The sequence below is a fragment of the Procambarus clarkii genome, chromosome 19 (assembly GCF_040958095.1).
Source record: "Procambarus clarkii isolate CNS0578487 chromosome 19, FALCON_Pclarkii_2.0, whole genome shotgun sequence".
NCBI classification, from domain to species: Eukaryota; Metazoa; Arthropoda; class Malacostraca; order Decapoda; family Cambaridae; genus Procambarus; species Procambarus clarkii.
The window spans coordinates 20,147,039-20,165,785 of record NC_091168.1 but is presented as its reverse complement, the minus strand read 5'-3'; the positions used below and the strand labels follow the sequence as shown (position 1 = coordinate 20,165,785).

At 43.0% G+C, this 18,747-nt stretch overlaps 1 protein-coding gene across 2 annotated transcripts in view; it reads right to left on the bottom strand.

The window, feature by feature from the left end:
- Positions 1 to 10,400, bottom strand: part of LOC123757691 (protein amalgam) — a 199,510-nt gene extending 189,110 nt beyond the window's left edge. For both annotated transcript variants that reach the window (XM_069327076.1, XM_069327075.1), the window contains exons 1-2: positions 10,381 to 10,400; positions 4,848 to 6,775 (exon numbers count right to left, since the gene is read on the bottom strand). In XM_069327076.1, the coding sequence (XP_069183177.1) occupies positions 4,848 to 4,902 (55 nt within the window). In that variant the 5' untranslated portion in view covers positions 4,903 to 6,775; positions 10,381 to 10,400. The remainder of the gene's footprint in view (positions 1 to 4,847; positions 6,776 to 10,380) is intronic.
- Between the last annotated feature and the right edge of the window lie 8,347 nt (positions 10,401 to 18,747).

Genomic DNA, 18,747 nt, shown 5'->3' with positions numbered 1-18,747 from the left:
TTGTTGTTGTTTAAGATTCGCTACTTGGAACAAAATGTTCCAAGTACCACGGGCTATGGTGAGCCCGTGGTACTGAGAGCCGATGTCCTTATCTAGGGACAATACAAACAATAGAGAATAGGTTCGAATCCTCGTCACGGCCCTTGTGGATTTGTTCAACAGAGAATATGATCCTGAAAATTGGTTATCTCCAAAGTTTAGACGTAATTTCACTCTTAAAAAAATTCCGATGGATAATACATATATATACCTGGAGGACACACGCCACAAGAACGTCATGTATCTATGTAAATATTAGAGCCCTGATATGGGATCGAACCCGCGTGTGCCTGGACTCCCCAGTCGGTAGTGTGTGTGTCTAGCAGGTCCAGGGACGCTGGTTCTGTCCAATAGCATGACTCTAATAGTTTTGTTCTATTATACCAAACGTTTCATTTGCCTGCCAGGAAGAATGTCAAAACCAAAACGCCCATGTGTCCTAACCAAAATTTGTATAGATTTTTTTCCCCAAAAAAATTCTACCATAAAATTTGAGAAAGGGACTCCTTTCTCTCTCCCGTATTGCTCAGTTAATACACTGAAGATAAATTGACGAGATAAGGTATGTTTAGAATATTAAAATATATAATGTGAAAAATGGGGATATAAAAATAGTGATACCAAATTTTATCAGTGTATAAATTGTATTGAACGCCAGGGAAGAGAATTCTAGAAGGAACAATAGGCAGGCTGCCCACAAACCTCTCTCACACTATTGGTCACAATGTATTTCCCGCCCCACAACTCTCCTGTGGGAGAGAGACAACGTTTGGGCCCGTCCTCACGCAGCGAGAGAAGGATGTTATAGATTCACCTACTCGGAACAAAAGTTGCAAGTAGCACGGGCTATGGTGAGCCCGTAGTGGACTTACCTGGCACAGGAGCGGGGCTATAACTTAAGACTTGGGGGAAAAAAAGAGAAGGAGAGAGAGAATCAGTATATGGCAAGAGGGGAAGTGAGGGGAAATGATGTGAGATGACAAGTAAGGTGACATGAGGGGGGGGAAGGGTAGAAGCAAAACAAGGACAAAAAACAAGCCCAAACCGGATTTAAAAGAGTCACTTTCATTTGTTTGAGTCAAGTTATTGTGATTTAAGTCTCTGCAAAGTCTTGTTTAATGGAGTGAATCATTTCTAAAACCCCCTGAAAATGTATTTGCAAGTGTATTTGTTTGGTCTGACAAGCACACAGACAGTGGTGGTCTGGGCGGAACAGTTCCCGGGGAGGTGGGAGAGATGAAGACGATGAAGGAGACAGGCGATCTGACGTTGAAATCTTCTCTGACAAAACTTTCCCAACAAAACTTGTATTTCCTCACAACAGCTTGTCTTGAAGCATTTTCTCGGGCTTGACGTGTGGGTGTGGGGTCGCCACGTGGGGTAGGAGATTGGGGGTCAGGAGTTGTAGGGTGGGGTCAGGCATGGGCTACGAAAGCGGGGGGGGTAAGTGTAGGGGGTGGGGTCACGGACTGGGGTCCGAGAATAGGGTCCGGAGTGGGATCACGGGGTCTCCGGTGTATATAGGGATTGGGAGTGGGCATCGTATAGGTCCTGTGTATTGGTAGAGGCAGCGTATCCAAGTAATAGGACCCCAGGACTACACAGAAGCCAAGAGAACTCATTTGACACAGACCTGTTAGTGAAATTAGGCGGCGACATTCCGTGGACTTTCAGACCAGGAAATTATGATAGTCACGTACAGGCATTGTACTCACCTAATTATACTCACATAACTGTGCTTGCGCGTGTGGAGCTTTGGCTCTTTGGTCCCCACCTCTTACCTGTTAATCAACTAGTGTACACTAAGGCGTTGGCACAGGCACGATTAGAGACAAACTCCGAGGCAGGAAGGTACCCGAGTGCCTCCAGAATCAGAAGATTGCTGACTCCTGTTATCAGGTTGAGAGCTTCCCCCTTCCCACAGCTCAGGGTGTGTGGGCAGTGACTAATAGATGAACAATCAGCCAATCCATTTAATTGCTCAGTGAAGACTACCACCGTGATGGTGACGGCTTTGGCTAGCTCTTCTTCACCTGACGAGCGTGTTCCCCACACACAATATTTCACACACTGGAGGTGAAACGCTTTTGTTCCACTTAGGCTAAGTGCTTCCTCTCTCAACTACCTTTTGTTTCACGTCGTCATCACTCTTCTCGCCTTCTGCATGAAGGAAATACAGTGAGGAGAAGGGCAATATCTCTGGCGAAGTCTTCAGTAAAATGCTGAGGTCTCATCGACTGACCTAGCCAGCAGAACTTCCATAATGGGACCACGTACCACCCCCCCCCCCCCTCTTCCTCACTGGCTCACTCCGTGCTCGTCAAAGTGAATTACAACAGCATCAAGACCTTGCTGGGCGTCTTGAAGTATGATGAGAACAGCTCGGAAGTCATCGGAGACTTCAAAATGGTGACACTATTGATGGCTCCCCAAGGTAGAGTTACCAAGTCTCCTCGCTACCGCTGCCTTCGGTTTCAACAGGGGACACCAACCAACATGGTAAGACGCAAATTCACCTATTTTCAAAATAAAAATGGGTAAATTTCAAAATAGGACAGTCCTGATCACAAATATAAAGTGTGAGAATGAACAATAGACATTTTCTATACTTTTCCATAATGATTTTTTTGGGGGGGACAAAACTAGATTGTTATATGTACAAGAATGAGGAGAGACATGAGCCTCAAACCACGTGGAGAGCATCACTGACAAGCCTATCCTTCACCAACCACGAGAGAGAGAGAGAACCGGAGCGTGAAGTGCATCACAGCCAACACTCACACGCAACACAACATTGGAACTCTTGGAACTTTAACAATAAAGAAGAACAACCTTAAAACCACTGGAAAGGAAATTTGCAGCTGACATCTAGGAATGGTTGAGCTAATGAAGGAGTGTCACAGAAACATTGTGATCTCTTAGGTAATGGGCAGAATGGTGACCCAGCTGGTGAGGAGGATGGTGACCTAGCAGGTGTGAGGTAATTATGAGAACTATAAGCTGGGATATGAGGACAAGGAGCTGGGGTATGAGGACTATGAGCCGAGATATGAGGACCAGGAGCTGGGATATGAGGACCAGGAGCTGGGATATGAGGACAAGGAGCTGGGATATGAGGACTATGAGCTGAGATATGAGGACAAGGAGCTGAGATATGAGGACTATGAGCTGAGATATGAGGACAAGGAGATGAGATATGAATACTATGAGTTGTGATATGGGGACAAGAATTGACTATGAGCTGGGACACGAGAATTCCGTGGATTCATCTGTGAGGCGCTACGAGATAAATCTATACTCATCTCGTAGATTCTACAAGAATCTCACAGATTCATCTGCGAGGCGCATTACCAGCATCTCAAGTCTGTGAAGCGTTGGTAACGCCACTCACAGACTTACTGCTACTTGCTAACAAGCATCACAGATCATTACAAACTCCAGAGATTCACTACACATTTATAAACATTACATGAAGACACAGAAGCACCTAGAATGAATGTCACACTAGTTTCTCTAAGGTTTAAAATAACGGAAGATTTAAGATTTCTCAATGAAAGTTACTTTTTTTCCTAGCATTAACCTTAGTTTACACTGTAACGACCTCATCAACCTCATCATCTAACGAATACACTTCTATAACAAATTGGATCTCAATTCCATCGGCAGCAATTGGACATGGTAATGAGGTCTGCAATTAGCGCTCTGCTTGTTAAGGAATTCATGGACGTAGGTGGATTGAGACGACCCTCTTAGCGTGGTGCCCAGCGCTCTATGGCACTTCGCTATGACCTGACCTTGAACGTCGAACCACGCTATGTCCAATTGGATAGTTTTCGTGACAGATTCAGTGAAACTGGTCATTTTATACAATTGTAAATTGGAAATACTAAGAGCTGATTCTGTTGTTTACAAGGTTGACATATAATAGAAGACGGTGACCCAGAAGGTCAAAGTCTTAAGAGTGCTGAACAAACATATGTGACTTCCTTCAATTTTAATTGAAAGAAGATTCTACGACTTCTAGATTTTAATTGAAAGAAGATTTAAGACGGTCAAGTGACTATATTATTTTCTCAGGGATATTTGGTTCTGTAGCCAGCAAGTCCTTAAGACGACAACGACCTTTAGACGACCACTTTCTTACAACGACCACTTCCTTAAACGACCACTTTCTTAAAACGACCACTTCCTTAAACGACCACTTTCTTAAGACGACCAATACTATAAGATGATGTCCCATCTATCACCGATTACTTTCAAAACAGTAAATATCCGAGGCTATACCCTTCACAGGACATAGTGAACACAATGTGAACATCGCAGCTCATCACCCTCGCTACGGAATCAACGTTCAACAACAGTTGTTGGTGGCAGCTGGAAAAACCTAACGCAAACACTCTACGGACATTCAGATGACCATTTCAGACTTCAGAGGCGTCCCTGTGATTCGCAATAGGATCCTATCCTACTTAAAGAGGGGCATGGGAAGGAAGGGGGGTGTTTGACCCAAACCCTCTCCCTATGACACTGCCCATACAATTACAAATCACCATGTCACTTCAACGTTGGGCATGAAAATAGACATTCTTTCTTAGATATAGATAAGACAGACATTCTCTCTTAGATATAGATAAGAGACTCGTTTCTCTTTCCCCTTGTTACGTTCTTCCAGTCGCTTCTCGTTCTACGACTCTACAGACCATCGTTAACTACTATACAGCAATTATGGGAAAATGTGGTAAATCAGAATGGTTGTATAACAGTGTCCTAACTACCAATCCGTGTCTCTTAACTACCAATTCACTTACCTTGCGGAGTGACGATGACGACCACGAGAACTGAGAGGAAGACTGATACACTCATCTTAGCGGGGTCCTGTTTACACTCCCTGCACCAGTGGGCGGGGTCCTGTTTACACTCCCTGCACCAGTGGGCGGGGTCCTGTTTACACTGCCTACACCAGTGGGTGGGGTCCTGTTTACACTCCCTGCACCAGTGGGTGGGGTCCAGTTTACGCTCCCTGCACCAGTTGGTGGGGTCCTGTTTACACTCCCTGCACCAGTTGGTGGGGTCCTGTTTACACTCCCTGCACCATTGGGTGGGGTCCTGTTTACACTACACCAGTGGGTGGGGTCCTGTTTACACTACACCAGTGGGTGGGGTCCTGTTTACACTACACCAGTTGGTGGGGTCCTGTTTACGCTCCCTGCACCAGTGGATGGGGTCCTGTTTACACTCCCTGCACCAGTTGGTGGGTCCTGTTTACACTCCCTGCACCAGTTGGTGGGTCCTGTTTACACTCCCTACACCAGTTGGTGGGTCCTGTTTACACTCCCTACACCAGTTGGTGGGTCCTGTTTACACTCCCTACACCAGTTGGCGGGGTCCTGTTTACACTCCCTACACCAGTTGGTGGGTCCTGTTTACACTCCCTGCACCAGTTGGCGGGGTCCTGTTTTCACTCCGTGCACCAGTTGGTGGGTCCTGTTTACACTAACTACACCAGTTGGCGCGGGGTCCTGTTTACACTCCCTGCACCAGTTGGTGGGTCCTGTTTACACTAACTACACCAGTTGGCGCGGGGTCCTGTTTACACTCCCTGCACCAGTTGGTGGGTCCTGTTTACGCTCTCTGCACCAGTGGGTGGGTCCTGTTTACACTCCCTACACCAGTGGGCGGGGTCCTGTTTACACTCCCTACACCAGTGGGCGGGGTCCTGTTTACACTCCCTACACCAGTGGGCGGGGTCCTGTTTACACTCCCTACACCAGTGGGTGGTGGGGTCCTGTTTACACTCCCTGCACCAGTGGGTGGAGGGTCCTGTTTACACTCCCTGCACCAGTGGGTGGGTCCTGTTTACACTCCCTGCACCAGTGGGTGGGGTCCTGTTTACACTCCCTGCACCAGTGGGTGGGGTCCTGTTTACACTCCCTGCACCAGTTGGTGGGTCCTGTTTACACTCCCTACACCAGTGGGTGGTGGGGTCCTGTTTACACTCCCTGCACCAGTGGGTGGTGGGGTCCTGTTTACACTCCCTGCACCAGTGGGTGGAGGGTCCTGTTTACACTCTCTGCACCAGTTGTAATTTTAACACTTTAACCAATCACTTCACTTAAGCTGCTGGGCACTTTATGAATCTCTAAACATCTGTTCACTTGTTCATCGTGAAATTAAAACTGAACTAATTTTACTGAGTTTGTAATTTATTAATATTATTGTTCACTAATTTCCTTAATGGTAAAGTAAGGCAATGGAAAAATAAGAGGAAAGAAATAAGCTTCAGTTTCAGGAAGACAGCTTCAGTTTCAGGAAGACAGCTTCAGTTTCAGGAAGACAGCTTCAGTTTCAGGTAAGCTCGACTCCTGCAATCTCTTTCTATAATCACTGCAGTCAACTGTGAAACTGTCGGTGTCTAAAGTTAGTTTTTACAATGATTTTCAAACAGGTTTTTAGAGATACATATATATGTATCACTCTCCAGCTGTGTCCTGTGATGAGGGAGGGGGGACAGAGATGTATCTGTACAGTCACTGCTCACAGGACAGTTCAGCACAGTCTCACCTGGTGTAGGTACCCCCTGTCACCTCCACCTGATGAAGCTTCCACTCGTGAATAATAATCCAGTCATTCAAGATGAGAAATATTTCCACCGTGTATTTTATATTTGTTCGTTAGTGCTCTTTTTCTGTTAGGAAATAGTTATAATGCTGAGAATTGACTTATATTGTTGCATTCCCTGTGGAGGTCAACATTTTAGGTAAATCAAAACAAAGTTAGAAATATGACAGATGAATACATTTTGTAAGTAATAAGTAAAGTAATTATTAAATATGCGAAATGCCTGGTTAAAGTGTACAAATAAAGACTATACTTAACAACCGACACGTAAAATACACTAAAATACATCTAATAAAGCAGCCTATCCTCCTGTTTTGGTAGTTTTAATAGTCACGATGAGGACTATAGTACATATACCGACATACAACGGAATTAGAAAGTAGAAATCCGCACTATCGAGTTAGACGAACCGGAAACTATTGTCTATTTATGTTACAAAGATAAACTAAACTAAACTAACCTTCCTAGGCCTAATACATGCTATCTGAGGCCTAATATAGTACATATGTGTGCTATACTAGGCCTAGGAGTATTTATGTTAGTTTTTTAGTTTAATTTATTCACTCTATAAAGTGAATAGTACAAAGTTTTACTATCTAATAGCTTAATACGTCAATATTTGTACTATGATGCAAATAGTTACAAAAACTACTATGTAAACTGGAGAATGGGTTGAATTAATGGCCTATGTTATCCTCTCGTGTTCATTATATGGAATGTCTTTAAAGTTTACATTATTCATACTTTCTGATGATCCAGTCTCTTATATATCCCCCCCCCCCTCTCTACTCCTATTCATCACATCTACACCCACTTCTATTTCTCTCTCTCAGTCTTGTTAGCCTCTGCCATTCTCCCTTTATCATTCTCTTTGGATTTTTCATTATTTTTCTCTCTCTTTCATTCACACGGTTCTCCAGTTCCAGCTATGCTTTCTTCAATATCCTCCTCCACCTAGCCTCCACCTAGCCTCCACCTAGCCTTCACCTAGCCTTCACCCAGCCTCCACCTAGCCTCCACCTAGCCTCCACCTAGCCTTCCCCTAGCCTCCACCTAGCCTCCACCTAGCCTCCACCTAGCCTTCCCCTAGCCTCCACCTAGCCTCCACCTAGCCTCCACCTAGCCTCCCCCTAGCCTTCTCCTAGCCTCCCCCCAGCCTCCACCTAGCCTCCACCTAGCCTTCCTCCACTGTCCTCCCCCGCCCATCCACCTCCGTCTGGCTCTGGTCCTCGAAGAAGCAGGACTGTCTACAAGTAATAATATGCCAGATAAAAAGGAAACTTCTGACATATTTGGAGTATGATCTTGAGCAAAAGTTGGAGAGAAGTTATTAAGAAGCTGTGAGCCTTGCAAGTTATAATTTAAAGTTATTTTGAAGAGTGAAAGCTTCAACCTTTTGTAAGTTATACTTTTAAGTTATTACGAAAATTCTTACAAGCTAAGCAGCCTAGAAGTTGTAGTTTAAGGTTAATAAGCAAAATATAACAAGTTATAGCCTTTGAAATTATAATTTTGTTATTAAAATGTGTACAAAAAAGGTATAATTTCAAATTCTATTTGTAGAAAAGTGCAAAAAAGCTCGAACTTGGAAACTTAGAATTTAAAGTTATAGAGGAAAGTTTAAGCTGTCACACTCAAACTTAAACATACATGTTAGTCAGGAAAAAAAACAATAATTGTTATCCAAGAAAAATATAATTGCAATATATTTCGAAAAACACCAAAATAAACTAAAGCTGAACATCGAAAATTAATGTCAAAGCTGTATTCGTTAAACACATACATCAACATTCTAATATTTATGTGTTAGCACACCTAACATTCAATAAACATTATTATGAAAGCTGAAACTGACGTTCCTGGTCAGTAAACCTCTGATTTATGAGAGAAAGTTACAAATCATAAATCAATCTGATTTATGATTGATTTATGAGAGAAAGTTACATTTGGTGGTTTATATACGACAGAAAATTAATGCTGAAGATTGATATCATGGAGAAAGCTTAAATAACATATGGATATACGAGAGAAAGCTTAAATAACATATGGATATACGAGAGAAAGCTTAAATTAAAGATGCATATACAAGAGAAAGTTTAAACAAAATATTAAACTTATAGCAAAAGTTTGAATCAGAGAGCAATTGTCTGAATTAGAGAGTTAGGGAGCAAATGTTTGAATTAGAGGGTTAATGTTTGAATTATAGAGTCAGAGAGCGAATATTTGAATTAGAGTTAGGAAATTGAATTATAGAGATAGGAAATAACGTAGAAAAAGAAGATAGGATCGCACTGAAAAATAATAAGGTGAAAAATTCCTGCCTTTCATAAACTAACTGGAGCCGGAGCGTCGGAAGGACCCATTAGCAGAAATTTAGGATATTTAAAATTTCGAAGTACGATAAGTTGTGCTATAATTCAGTGGTGAAAATTAGAAGAAAAACCCATGTGAGGAAAAATATATGAAACAGATATTTAAATTAAAATTGGATTCTACAAAATCTTTAATAAACCACGATATAAATAGTAAGAATCAAATGGAACATAATAGAAAGATGATTACAAAAAAAATAAAAGTTTGGCTAGTTAAAAACATGATTTTAAATTAACGAAAAGTTCATTCGTTAATTGTATTAGTGATGTAGGTCACTCTAGTGTTAGTGACGCAGGTCACACTAGTATTAGTGACGCAGGTCACTCTAGTATTAGTGACGCAGGTCACACTAGTATTAGTGACGCAGGTCACACTAGTGTTAGTGACGCAGGTCACACTAGTATTAGTGACGCAGGTCACACTAGTATTAGTGACGCAGGTCACACTAGTATTAGTGACGCAGGTCACACTAGTATTAGTGACGCAGATCACACTAGTATTAGTGATGCAGGTCACACTAGTATTAGTGACGCAGGTCACACTAGTATTAGTGATACACCTCACCAAAACAATGCTGACACTATTGTACACATATATAATACTTTTAGTGTCAACAGATGAAATTAAATTTTGTATAAATCGCTGACAAATCTTCAAAGTCAAATGTGTATTGTGAACAAAATAATTGATGGAGGCCACGCTGGGGCTGTTATTATAACTTTCTCTTGGAGTAAATATTCTACTGAAAGTTGAACAAACTAACTTAATTGTAAACAAACATTAATCAATTAACTTATTTATTTGATTTGAATGATATGAAATAAATATTTTGTTTCCAGCGATAGTTAAACTAATGATAATATTTTGACATGTTAATTCAGCGATTTAAGGCGTATGGGGGAGACGCCGCTCAGCTACTGTGCGCTCCTGGGTAGTTAACTTGTCATAATGGTAAACAACTGTATAGTGGAGTAGTTAACATATAAATAATCGTCTTCATGAAACTATTCACTGGACATTTTTATCGTCGTCTTTACTATCCAAGTCTTGGCAAACGAAAGAATAAGAACAATTACTTTTCTTTCGCTAAATAATCAGTTTCAAGAAAAAGTATTTTACAGGTGTGAGTGAACGCAAACCAGCCACTCATATGCATACAAGTTCAACAGTACTGCACGGCGGTCAGTTCACAGGCCAGTGATCTCAATCACCACTTGAGGGAACCCATGAAGTACTGGCAACTCCACAAGTTGTGGAGTACAAGTACTGGCAACTCCACCACCACTGGCCCGGGGCCGGCCAGTGGTGGTGGGTCGCCCCGCGCACAGCCCCCCAGAACGTCCGACTCACAACAAGGCCGAGGCGGGACTGACTGTCTCTCTCTCTCTTGCCCTCACCCCCAGCTACCATGGGGGCCCTCGTGGGGGTGTCCCAGCGGGGCTCAGCACCTGTCTGCTCAGGTGAGGAACCCCTGGGGAAGGGCCGATGGTGTTAGTGCAGTATCTTTGTATTTAGGTGATGTTAAGGATGATCACATGTTCCTGGACTGCTTCCCTTCTGACCAGAGGTGAAAGCGTTTGTGAAATCTATTTTTACAACTGCCTTGTCCTTTTGGGAGAGAGGTGATACAGGCTGGTGCAGCATGGACTGCTGCTTCACAGTCTTGGGGGGATCCCAAACCCCGGCTGGTTGGGTTGCAGCATCCTAGCTGCTTCCATTCTCATACGTCTGACAGCTGCTTTTGCAAGATGCATAATAAAGATACTTGCCAGATGTATAATAAAGATGCTTGCAAGATGTATAATAAAGATGCTTGCAAGCTGTATAATAAAGATGAGATATTTTAAGATAGGATGTTGCCATCCTGGTATACATTCGACTTATGGTTTTATTGAGCAGTATTTAAAATAATTACTTTTGTGGTTAAAATGGCATATGAATTTGAAACAAAATATTTCTTGAATTTAAGTTAAAATATTTTTGAATAATTTATCATAATTGTAATAACAGAATTAATTATTTGTTAATACATTTGTATGTGGACGCAATAATATTCACACAAACACCTTCTTCAGTTATGCCTTCAGTATCCACACAGGAGAGAAAAGCTAAAATAATCGAAGCACTTCTGTGATTAAACACATTACACACAGAAATCACAATAGCGTGATGCGTCAAATGAACAAATCACGGCCCTTGTGGATTTGTTCTGTTGATTTAACCCATTTTCATTAGTAGAGCAGACAGAGAGTGCCAGACCGAACCTGGACCAAAGCACAGAGGTGTATAGAACACCTCTGTGCTGCTTTGTCTTATAACATAAGGTCAGGTCCTTAACACGTGTATAGCATAAGGTCAGGTCCTTAACACGTGTATAACATAAGGTCAGGTCCTTAACACGTGTATAACATAAGGTCAGGTCCTTAACACGTGTATAACATAAGGTCAGGTCCTTAACACGTGTATAACATAAGGTCAGGTCCTTAACACGTGTATAACATAAGGTCAGGTCCTTAACACGTGTATAACATAAGGTCAGGTCCTTAACACGTGTATAACATAAGGTCAGGTCCTTAACACGTGTATAACATAAGGTCAGGTCCTTAACACGTGTATAACATAAGGTCAGGTCCTTAACACGTGTATAACATAAGGTCAGGTCCTTAACACGTGTATAACATAAGGTCAGGTCCTTAACACGTGTATAGCATAAGGTCAGGTCCTTAACACGTGTATAACATAAGGTCAGGTCCTTAACACGTGTATAACATAAGGTCAGGTCCTTAACACGTGTATAACATAAGGTCGGGTCCTTAACACGTGTATAACATAAGGTCAGGTCCTTAACACGTGTATAACATAAGGTCAGGTCCTTAACACGTGTATAACATAAGGTCAGGTCCTTAACACGTGTATAGCATAAGGTCAGGTCCTTAACACGTGTATAACATAAGGTCAGGTCCTTAACACGTGTATAGCATAAGGTCAGGTCCTTAACACGTGTATAGCATAAGGTCAGGTCAAGACAGTATTTAAGCCGTATTGAATAGGTTGAGGAGAGTAAGCGGACGGAATGAACAGTGCTGCCAGATTTATAATTAAATGACGTGCAGGCGATGAGTCACAATAACGTGGCTAAAGTAAGTTGACCAGACCACACACTAGAAGGTGAAGGGACGACGATGTTTCGGTCCGTCCTGGACCATTCTCAAGTCGATTCAATAACAATTGTTATTAAATGACGTTATTAGCTAGGGGATAATACACGTACTGTGTTATTGTGTGTAGATTGAGAAGAAACTGAACACGAAACTGCCAGTAGAGTATAAGGCATTGTTTACCACAGGGCGGCAAAACAGTTGATCCGAGACAACTTCTGCAAAAGGTCAGATGTAACACAAACAAGGTCCAACGGTTTCAAGCTCAACAAGCCACAATGTTGGATAGAAAACTGGAGATGCTTTTTCACCCACAAGGTTGTAAGCCAATGGAACCTCCTATCCGCCGAAGCCGTAAATGTCAAAATACTGCTGAATTTCAAAATCTCCATAAATTTCTCCATAAAATCATCAGGACAAATGAGGAGAGGGGGGGGGGACTTTTGACAAGCCGACGGCTTTCTGTCCTCATCGAGGCCACTAGAGAGATAGTGGTCCTCACGTAAATTATGTATGACATGAGCCCTTTGGACTGGCAAGAGCCTCAGACCGCTAGTAATGTGGTGAAACTAGATTTGTAACTAGTAACTTTTTATCTGTATTTATCTTATTTTATCTGACATTCTGCTGCAACTCTGTATGTTAGACTATCACTTCATCTTGTACATATAGTAACACGAAAGGTTGTTAGCAGTTAGGAAGCACAGTCTTGAAGTGCAGGTTAACTGTGTTTAATAACTAATTAATATTATATATATCTTTTAATATGTACCCAGTATGCCTGGGCAATTAACAATGCAATCAGATAATTATTAGTTTGCTAACTTGTCTGTCCTGTTAATTAAACTAAGGTATTGAGAGGAGGGAGTAGTGACGCAACGTGTGTGTGAAGCAATTATAACAATGGTTATTAACTTGGTTATCACTTATTCTTCGTGCTTTCATTTTACAACTTTTGTTGTATATCTTAGATAACAGATAAGCTGCTGTAACTTAGTCATTAGTCAGGTTTAATTGGGTGCTGAGTGCTTTAAAATAGTTCGGTGATTTCCAAAATATATTACCTTCATAGGTGACAGTAGAATGAGGGTCAATACACTTGAATATCATATCATACAGGACCCCAAGAGCCGAAACTCAACCCCCTGCAAGCACAATTAGGCGAGTTCAATGAGGTGAGTACAGCTGTATATGGTTACAAAATAAATCGCTACAGGCTCATATTTTGTGATTTTTTTGTAATATTGTTGGAACCTACTTTCTTTAAACAAAACTTTCATCAACCTTTGAAGGAAAATACATTTTTGAGATAACTTTCTCGCTTCATACACAACCTTTCACCAGGATTTTGTTGAATTTTGTGTTTTCTTTGGCTAAAGACAGCCGTTGGCACTACCTCCACCACCCCTCCGTGTCGACCCCTCCACCACCCCTCCGTGTCGACCCCTCCACCACCCCTCCGTGTCGACCCCTCCACCACCCCTCCGTGTCGACCCCTCCACCACCCCTCCGTGTCGACCCTTCCACCACCCCTCCGTGTCGACCCCTCCACCACCCCTCCGTGTCGACCCCTCCACCACCCCTCCGTGTCGACCCCTCCACCACCCCTCCGTGTCGACCCTTCCACCACCCCTCCGTGTCGACCCCTCCACCACCCCTCCGTGTCGACCCTTCCACCACCCCTCCGTGTCGACCCTTCCACCACCCCTCCGTGTCGACCCCTCCACCACCCCTCCGTGTCGACCCCTCCACCACCCCTCCGTGTCGACCCCTCCACCACCCCTCCGTGTCGACCCCTCCACCACCCCTCCGTGTCGACCCCTCCACCACCCCTCCATGTCGACCCTTCCACCACCCCTCCGTGTCGACCCCTCCACCACCCCTCCGTGTCGACCCCTCCACCACCCCTCCGTGTCGACCCCTCCACCACTCCTCCGTGTCGACCCCTCCACCACCCCTCCGTGTCGTCGTCTCCGTGTCGACTCCCCACCAACAACGTCTTAACAGCCTCGGCAGGAGCCAGTAAAGAACCATAATCAGACATAAATAAAGTCTTTGAACGACCAAAGGAAAAACAGCACGCTGTTTAACAGTGATAAATCCAACTACTTAGATATGGAAGACAAATATAAAGGCTAAGTCATTAAATACAATAAGCAATCAGATCTCATCAAACGGAAACTACATTTATAATGATCTAGGACGAGGACTAATCACCCTCTAACGACCTCATGTTTATAGTAAGATTAACCAAACGAACTTATAATTAACCGAGACAATAATTGAGGGGATTTTGTGAACTTTCACATCAATAAATCCCATCCCAGTTGCTCCTACTTTTTAAATTCCTTGAGCAATCCCCCCTGTGCTGTGCTGCTCAGTACTCGCCTTCCACTTCAAGGCAAGATTCTGAAGAAGAAGGGAAGCAGAAAATACTTACGACACCATAACTCACTTAAGCTATTGTGTATTACATTGGTCATATTCATATGACGTCTTGACATTAGTCCACGAGGGATTGAAAAGTTGACACTTACTCTATATTCAGATGTGTGGGGTGGGTGTCAGGTGTGTGGGTGGGTGTCAGATGTGTGGGGTGGGTGTCAGGTGTGTGGGGCTGAATGTACAGATGTGTGGGGCTGAATGTCAGATGTGTGGGGCTGGATGTCTAGAGCACATCAATTACCGACACCGTCTCGAGTCACTCCACTGTGTCCTGACGGAGACAGGATACGACATAATACCACATAATATATATACAGTGAAGACGCCCGAAGACCAGGTTCTGAATATGCCCAATAAAAGAGCATCTTGCCGGAGCGACACCCATTGTGTGAGATGCCGAGTAGAGCCCCGTGAGAGTACAGGCGCTCTACCCTTCTACCTCCTTCCGCCAAGCATAACAAAAATATTCTCAGAGCAAAAGTCGACATTTTCAAGAGAGATAGACAAGAGGGAGAGCTGGATCGGCTATGCTAGTGATGGAAGCATGCGGTCGGCCACAGCCAACAGCCTCGCTGATCCCCGCAAGTGTAACAAAAAAAAACCAGGCTGGACGGCAGATATATAAGAACTCTTTAAACCGCCCACAGGTAACCTACAGGCAGACATGGCTGTTGTGCCATTGGCTACAATTAAGATAAATTTCTGGTATCGGATATCCAAATGGTTTGGGGTCTTTTAGCACAGTGGTCTACGTCCTCGGCTCAAAACTGAGGAGACCCGGGTTCAATTTCCGGGTATGACACAAACGGTTAGGTACGGTTCCTGTCACCTGATGCCACTGTTCACCTAGCAGTAAAATAGGTACCCTGGAGTTAAACAACTGTTGTGGGTTGCAGGAGAACTCTCATTGGCTGTGCACTTAACCCATACACTCCAGTGTCTGTGCACTCCAGCACATGTGCACTTAAACCCGTGCACAGCACCTTGTTCATGACACATGTTTGCTTGCAACGCACAGATAAAGGAACAGTGTCTTTCAGTCCAAATGGTAGTTGTATGTTGGCTTCGGGTTTGAAAATAATTGCAATCAGAATGTGAGTGTAGAGCAAAGAAGGGTTTGAAAAAGCGAATCATTGACCACTTCGGCGGACCCGTTTGAAGTGACGGCTTCCATCACCCACACATCCCAACTATCACATCCTCTCTCAAGGGTGTGTGTGTGTGTGCACTCGCTTCTGACACACACACACACATGGAGATGTACGCAATATACGCTCTCCTTCACCTATGTCGATCACTACACTGACACACACACACACACACACACATACCTCAGGAATCTGTACACCAGTTGACAGGCGGGACCAAAGAGCCAGAGCTCAACCCCCGCAAGCACAACTAGGTGAGTATAACCAGATGAGTACACCAGGTCCCGCGCCCATACCTCAACCCACCTTTAATACCATGAATTAACTGCAGCTCTTGGTGGAAATAACATAAATGGGTAAAGCCATGGGAGGGAGTGAAGAGAGACGTGTGACCATCAGGATCATGGCACACCAGTTGTCACTAAACTCTCTAACCTCTAAACTGAGCAGTTTAAGGGTTAATAGAGGTCTAGAAGTGTAGTATTCGGGCTAAAACTAATCCTGACCTCTCCGAGGCCTTAGGGGGGCTTATAAAAGCTATACTTGAAGTCAAGACTCAACGTGGGGTAGTGAATACACGTCTTGTGGTTTGTGAAAGTATAGGCCAAGTCATGATCAACGAACATCGGGTCGGCTCTTAACTGTGCGCACCTAAATACTCTGGCATTTGACTAAGAGAATAGTCTGAAATTGAGATTCTGTTGGGAGAGTTTGAGGTCAGCAGACGCCTAGTCTTTCCGGCAGACTGTTACAGCCGGGTAGAAGGAGTCTATCCGGCAGACTTTCAAGGCAGATCTTTCTGAATTTGAGATATATAGAAAGATTAATTAGTACCCTTGTGTGAGTAGAATTTTGGATGTATTACATCACTCGCTGGCCAGCCTGTGCTCTACAGGTGCCAATTCGTAAACAAAAAAAATCGCTAGTCTAGAAACATATGAACCCTGCTACCTACCTAACCTTTAAGGGCTGATGAGGGGAAAAAACACGAAAAAACTAGTGCTTCAATTTTTACTAATGCACCGCACTTTTAACGAATTGGTCGTTCCCGTCGAGAGGACATCACTTGTGTTGGATTACTTAAGATACCCCTTAAGCTTACAGAGATGAACGTAAGACAGCTGTGCCCATTGGTAAGAGTAACAACGACGAATGTGATGCTCTTCAGCATCTCTTCCCAGACGAGGCTTCGTCTTGTGTATCCTCCATTAAAGACACGAGTCTTCACACACCGACACATACAAACGAGCCACTGTCCTCCGGAAATAAATCGCCACTAATTACCCAAGCCTCCCCCTTGTCCTCCCACTTAATGGGCCTCATTTTTAACGCTATCGACTTCAACGTACAATATTATGGGGGTTGAAATGCATTAAAAAACACACCACAAAATGTGCGCTTTCTGAGAGTAATGATAATCGGTTGAGATAAGTTAGGTTAGATCAAGTTAGGTCAACTTAGGTCGCATTAGGTTAGGTCAAGTTAGATCAGGTCAGGTAAGGCGGGTTACCTATATTCCAACACGAAACAAAAACCACAAGCTTTACTCACGTCACATCTCGGCCCATTTTAAATGGAATCAACCAACGTCAAAAATGCGATGTATTAAACACAAATTAACACGTCGGGATATTGACGTCTTCTACGTATCGGTCGACAACTCGCCACGAGAGGTTAGGCGAGTTTCCTGGGTTTGTAAGTTTCTTGGTTAGGCATAACAACTGCATTTCTTACGGAGTGGCAAAGAGAACGGGGTGTTGAAAATTAATATTAATATAGCTTTTACCTTTTGTACGAAAAATTAGCAGCTGTGGTGAATGAGCACTTACTGAAATCAGGTAAGGAGTGAAATCAAAGAATGATTGATAATCAAGTAAAATCACGGAGTGAAACAAGGGTAGAGGCACTCAAGCAAATGGGTGTTTGCACTCTAGTGGCCAAGCCCATAAAGGAGTAACATCACTGCTTTTGATGAGTTATCAAATATACAATTATTTCACGGTAGTGAAACCGTTTTAGTGCCTAATACCATTCATGTATTAAACTTGATCTGCTTGTCATCTTGATATGAACAGCATGTGATGACCTTTCAATAGACATCACATGCCTCTCCATCTCTAGGCTGATGAAGAGGAATTCTTCTACTGGATCACCTGTGTAAGTCCCCCACCTCACAGTGTGTCCCGCTACAATACCCACGCTTGCACAACCCACCAAACCTTATGACCAAGATTTTATTATCACTTGAAAAGAATATTGATATAATACATATGCATTACTGTAATATTTCATGTAGAGTTTAATATACAAACTTACCTCCCATGATGATTTAATTATGAAAATAAGTTGGATATATTCAGCCCTCTACTGAACTACTCGTCTTAGTTATGGTAACAGATTTAGGGACAAAATGGCGCCCTGAGACCTTGAAGGTAATTTTAACACAAAAAAATCAAATATATATTAAGAGTCTCAGCACAAGCTCTATAAAGACAAATTTGGCCATAATTACAACGCAAACTTGATTCCAGTTTTTAGTCTGTCATTTGCGCACTTAATCTCGTACACAAAATGCAATTATAACGAGTTTATTTCCCCGCCGACAACAATCACTCAGTTTGGCCGCCGTAATCAGAAAGTTGACTTAATAACAGAACTATTATGCCATTTAGGACACAATGAAACAACTCTTGGGTATGTGGTGTCCAGGAATGAGTGTCGGAATTGTTAGTGTGTGTATCCACTGTTGGTATGATGTTGAGTATGGGATTTAGCGTGAATGTGTGCTTCTGTGCGTGCTTTTCACATCCAAGATTATGGTAACTTTTGTGAATGTATGTGCCACGATATACATCAGGTGTCTCCACGTCTCGGTGTATTAAATGTTAATTTAATTACTATAATTAAATTAACACATGCAGCTCTTCAGAAAAAAAAGAGTGCCATGTAGGTTTATCGGTTGACCT